Genomic DNA, 5,233 nt, shown 5'->3' with positions numbered 1-5,233 from the left:
TTGCTGTGTGCAGAGATGTTTTTGGCAAGGTAAAAAGGGTGTTTTTTACACTACCATTGAGAAATTTTAACCAAAGTATGCTATAGACTTTTAATTAAGACCCTAAAGAATCATATCAACTTGTGGAAATTGGGCATCCGATGACCCCTTTAAGGACTGGCTCTCATTATAGTATTTTTTTCTATAGTTGTGCAGTAACAGTCACTTTATGACTTTATAAAAATAAGAGAGAAATGTAATAAACTAATAACTAAACGGAAGTCTTAAACTGGGGTTTATTGTATATGTTGCTGAAATATTCAAATACAATACATAATAGCCCTATACATGAAATTAATTGCAAATAATGTACATACGAAATAACATCTATGTCCTCAGACACCTGAATATGGTTCACCAAAACATGCATGTAAACCTGGTCTCCTTTATACAGTTCATATCAATCTCACAATCATAGTGGTATTTCATAATATATAGCTGTGCAAAAATAACTAATATATAAAATATAATATTGTTTTAATCGGACAACCAAGCCATAAATAAATTAGTCCAAACAGTGAGTAGTTCATGAAGAAAAACAACACGCTTCTCCTCAAACACACACACGCAGACTCACCACCATTCAAACAGGAAATGCTTTTGAATACACACAGGACCGGTCCACAATCCTACTGTAAGAGACAGTGTTTCATCTTGGTAGACGTCCTATGTCCTTACTGAAGTCTAAAGTCAGGTCAGGTATCTTAATACATTATTAATAAATCATCTGTATCATATCTCAGCTCTCTTTTAATGTGCAGATGCAGCGTTGCGCATTTAAAATGTGCTTAAATACCTCGGAAGCTGTAGTTGTAAACAGAAATGCAAGGCAATCTTTTACTCGTGTGCGCTTTCCAGGAGCACACACACAAAATGCTTTAAATTTAGTCTTCAAAACGACTCAAATGACATTGGGTTTGTTGATGAAAACCGCAGCTCCTATATTAAAGACTGTAAATAACTTGTGCTTAACGTAAAGTATGAGTTCGTAGCTACACGTTGGACTCAATAAAGGAGCGTTTAGGTTTGATGGAACTGATCAGGATGGGGTTGTCCCGGGTCATGCTGGCCTGCTTGTGCTTGGTGTCGTTGTAGTGCTGCTGGATGGGGTTACTGTCCTTGTATCCAGACCCAGGATGAAACTTGTCTGGGTGAAACTCTGGTATATGTGTGCTGTTATGGATGGGCTCCTGATAAGCGCTCATTTTAGCGTATTGGAGGTCACTGGTCAGTCCCTGCGAGTGCGTGTTCATGACAACACCTACATTGTGACCTACGAGCCCTTCTGGCACAAGTCCTTGCCAGCCGTAACTGGACACCAGGTTGCCATGATGGCCTTGCTGCTGCTGGAAACGTGCAGTCTTGTCAATGACGCCCATAAATGGGCGTGACTTATGCTCCGATTGCCTCATGCCGCTGTCGGCACTCGCCACAGAATTGCGCATGCGGCTGGTTTCCGCCAGGTTTCCGCTGGAGGAGCTGGACACTCTCACGCTGCTGCTCCTGCAGAATTCCCCCCTTGGCTCGACGCTGCCTTCAGCCTTCTCTGCATGACCAAACTGAGTGTTGCCCTCTCTGGTACCACCGAGCGGACCCCTCTCAACACTGCCAAAGTCAATGCAGGCTGCTCTGAGTGAGGCGGGCCGGTGGCGGCTGGGCATGGGGCTGGACCCGGTGCTCTGGGGCGTCCTGCCCTCGGCGTGTAGCGAGCTGCTGTACTCTCGGTTTTTCATGCTTTGAGCCTGTCTGGACGGAAGACGCCTGTGGGCGGCCCGTCCGGGGGCAGCTGTGGAGACGGCGGACTGGGCATCCGAAATCGCCAGGCCTAGAGAATCAGGCAAGGTGCAGCTCTGATGCCAGCTCTCCTTCCTCTTCTCCTGCCTAGAGGATTCTTGCTCATGCCGCTCCTCCTCCTCATCTGCCTGCAACATTTTTATGCTGAGGCTGTCTGGGCTTTTCTCCAAACTCTCAATGTCCTGGTCATCATCGTCGTCGTCATCTTCTTCTTCCTCGTCGTTGTCTTCCTCATGGTGTGAGGGGTTGCTATGAGAGGTAGGGTGTTTAGAACCCTGTCGCTGCAGGTGTTGGCACTCTTCCTCCACACGTGCCAGCAGATGTCTGATCTCTCTGTTACTGGGGCACAGACGCGCCGCTTCATAAAGATCAGCCAGCGCGGCTGCAAACTGCCTGAAAAAGAGTGAAAAACAGAGGAACTGGTAAATAATTAATCATTATTATAAACTATATGCAGTAGATGGTATAGATATATGCTCTCTCTCTCTCTGGACTTAGTAAGCTGCCTCACTGTCTACTTCCTACACAGGAAGCAGCCTACATAAACAGGATCTGGAACCACAATGTCCTAAGTCCCGGAACGAGCTCTGTGTGAACAAAAGCCAGAACCAACGCAGTAAAGGGTGTGTCATAGTGATGACGCACATTGTCATGCAACTCTTTTACCGGGTGTTTTTAAGGCAGATCAATGTTCGCGCCGAAAAAATATGTGCAAACTGTAATAAAGCAGAGATCAGGTAGCTCCTCACTATCCGCGCTGAAGCTGAGATCGTTCGCCAGCTTAAATGAAACAGAGCGCGTCACATTACACGTCACATCGTAATGTCACGTGTCTTTACGGGATCTTTACGGGATGTCTGTGAACGCACACACAGATTCCAGAAAATCACTGGCAGTGTGAATGAACCACAATCAAACGATCCCGGGACACATTATCCGTGTATTTTCAGGAAGTTCTGTGTGAAAGAGGCTTAAGACTCTCTTCATAGGCAGCAGCTTTAAAGCGACTGGTTAACATTCACATCTGATTGACAATTATACATTGGCATGTGGAGAGGTTAACACTGGCCTGTGAGCAATAGTTTAATGGTCTGTTAACACACATCAAGTAAACTTTTTAAATGGTCATGACTCCTAACCCAGGATAAAAAAGTGCTATTTAATACAAGTTCAACAGAACACCATAGATTGAGCTCTCTTTATTAATTCACTTAATGTTGAGAAGGTACACTTTGTGGAGGACTGTAATTAAATAATTTGGAAATCTGTTACAGAAGTAGGTGTTCAATGCAACTTCAGTAACTACATGATAATTCAATCTTTGAGTGATGAGAAGATACTGTATAGCCTGGGGACATAGTCATGTGTTCCTTATGTCCCATATAAATTGTATGACCCTGGGAACATGGGAATCACTCTGTTATGCGGGCTATAAATAGTATAAAAGTGTGATTGACTGTGCTAGTCAACAAAGCAGACGGCTCAGATAAACCATCTGCATGACCGCTGTGCATTACAAAGCAGATTTATGGCAGTAGTGCTGTACTTGAGTGAATTGTATAAGTCTGTTCCGCTGTGCAACTAAGTGCATGACTGTTCCCAGTTTGTTCTGGTGTATTTGTTGCTCTTAGCTTTCAGAAAAATGTTACAGCTGTAATTGTTGGATGTTTCCTAAAATTTGTAAAGTGATTAACTGTAAAATCAAATAATACCACTTCATAACAAATAGGTTACAACCCTGGTACTATAATAAAGCTCAAAAATACTTCACACACACACACACAAAAAAAAAAACTTTTTATAATGTAAATACAATAAATTACTATAATACACTGAAATATAGTGTTATACATCTAAGCATAGCTTATGAACAATCAGCTAATTGGGCCAGCCTAAAGGGATAGTTCACCCAAAAATGAAAATTCTGTCATTAATTACTCACCCTCATGTCGTTCCAAACCCGTAAGACATTTATTCATCTTCGGAACACAAATTAAGATATTTTTGATGAAATCCGAGAGCTTTCTGACCCTGCAACCGCAACTCAGCTGACACATTCAAGGCCCAGAAAAGTAGTAAGGACATTGTTAAAATAGTCCATGTGACATCAGTGGTTCAACCTCATTGTTATAAAGCTACGAGAATATTTTTTGTGCACAGACAAAACAAAAATAATGACTTTATTCAACAATTTCTTCTCTTCCGTGTCAGCCTTCGATGCGCGTTCATGACAACACATGCGTGCGATGCTCCTGATGCAAGAGCCGGCGTTCAGCAGCATTGCACGCATGCATTATGGTACTCTTGTAAACACACGTCAAAGACTGACATGGCAGAGAAGAAATTGTTGAATAAAGTTATTTTTGTTTTCTTTGCGCACAAAAGTATTCTTGTAGCTTTATAACATTACGGTTGGACCACTGATGTCACATGGAATATTTTAACGATGTCCTTACGACCTTTCTGGGCCTTGAATGTGGTAGTTATTGCGTTGCTGTCTATGGAGGGTCAGAAAGCTCTCAGATTTCATCAAAATATCTTAATTTGTGTTCTGAAGATGAATGAAGGTCTTAGGGGTTTGGAACGACATGAGGGTGAGTAATTAACAACAGAATTTTCATTTTTGGGTGACCCCTCCCTTTAATGTTAGACTAACCTACTGCACAAACTAGCTTTTTAAAACATTTTGTTCAAAAAAACAGAAATACATATTAGCAGTCCATGACTCATTTCAATTTGCCTTGAATGTGGTAGTTATTGCGTTGCTGTCTATGGAGGGTCAGAAAGCTCTCAGATTTCATCAAAATATCTTAATTTGTGTTCTGAAGATGAATGAAGGTCTTAGGGGTTTGGAACGACATGAGGGTGAGTAATTAACAACAGAATTTTCATTTTTGGGTGACCCCTCCCTTTAATGTTAGACTAACCTACTGCACAAACTAGCTTTTTAAAACATTTTGTTAAAAAAATACATATTAGCAGTCCATGACTCATTTCAATTTTGATTACTTGGTAATCAGAGATGTCTAAATTCAGCACATGAATCAGACCAGTGACTCCTGTATTGAATTTTGTCCAATTTGCCAATTGGGTCAAACTGATTGATTAAAAAGAATTACACAAATGGAGAATTGTGTTGCGCTGTATGTTTGGTTTTGAAGAGACAGCACAAACAACCAAAGTAATTCTCCTTTATCAGAAACAATTCACATGTTCCAAGCCAGCATGAAGGTTCTTTACCTGCTACTCCTTTTGGCTCTGGCACGTGCATAAAATGCCTCATAGGACTTAGGCTTGAGCTCGAGAGCCTTGGTGGCAAACTCCTCAGCCATGCCAAAATCCTGTCAAGAACAATTGTGAAAGGAAGAAGAGAGAGAATTTGAGTGACAGGAAGAAGGAA

General features: G+C 41.8%; 1 protein-coding gene across 2 annotated transcripts in view; it reads right to left on the bottom strand.

Moving 5' to 3' along the window:
* Nucleotides 1-274: 274 nt before the first annotated feature.
* LOC107688874 (protein TANC1-like) overlaps nucleotides 275-5,233 on the bottom strand; it is a 137,652-nt gene continuing 132,693 nt past the window's right edge. For both annotated transcript variants that reach the window (XM_016486701.1, XM_016486702.1), the window contains 2 exons: nucleotides 5,074-5,174; nucleotides 275-2,226 (listed from right to left, as the gene is read on the bottom strand). In XM_016486701.1, the coding sequence (XP_016342187.1) occupies nucleotides 1,032-2,226; nucleotides 5,074-5,174 (1,296 nt within the window). In that variant the 3' untranslated portion in view covers nucleotides 275-1,031. The remainder of the gene's footprint in view (nucleotides 2,227-5,073; nucleotides 5,175-5,233) is intronic.

Source organism: Sinocyclocheilus anshuiensis, unplaced genomic scaffold, assembly GCF_001515605.1.
Source record: "Sinocyclocheilus anshuiensis isolate Anshui unplaced genomic scaffold, SAMN03320099.WGS_v1.1 scaffold101, whole genome shotgun sequence".
Lineage (NCBI taxonomy): Eukaryota > Metazoa > Chordata > Actinopteri > Cypriniformes > Cyprinidae > Sinocyclocheilus > Sinocyclocheilus anshuiensis.
The sequence above is the reverse complement of the archived record's forward strand: the minus strand, read 5'-3'. Positions and strand labels throughout refer to the sequence as shown.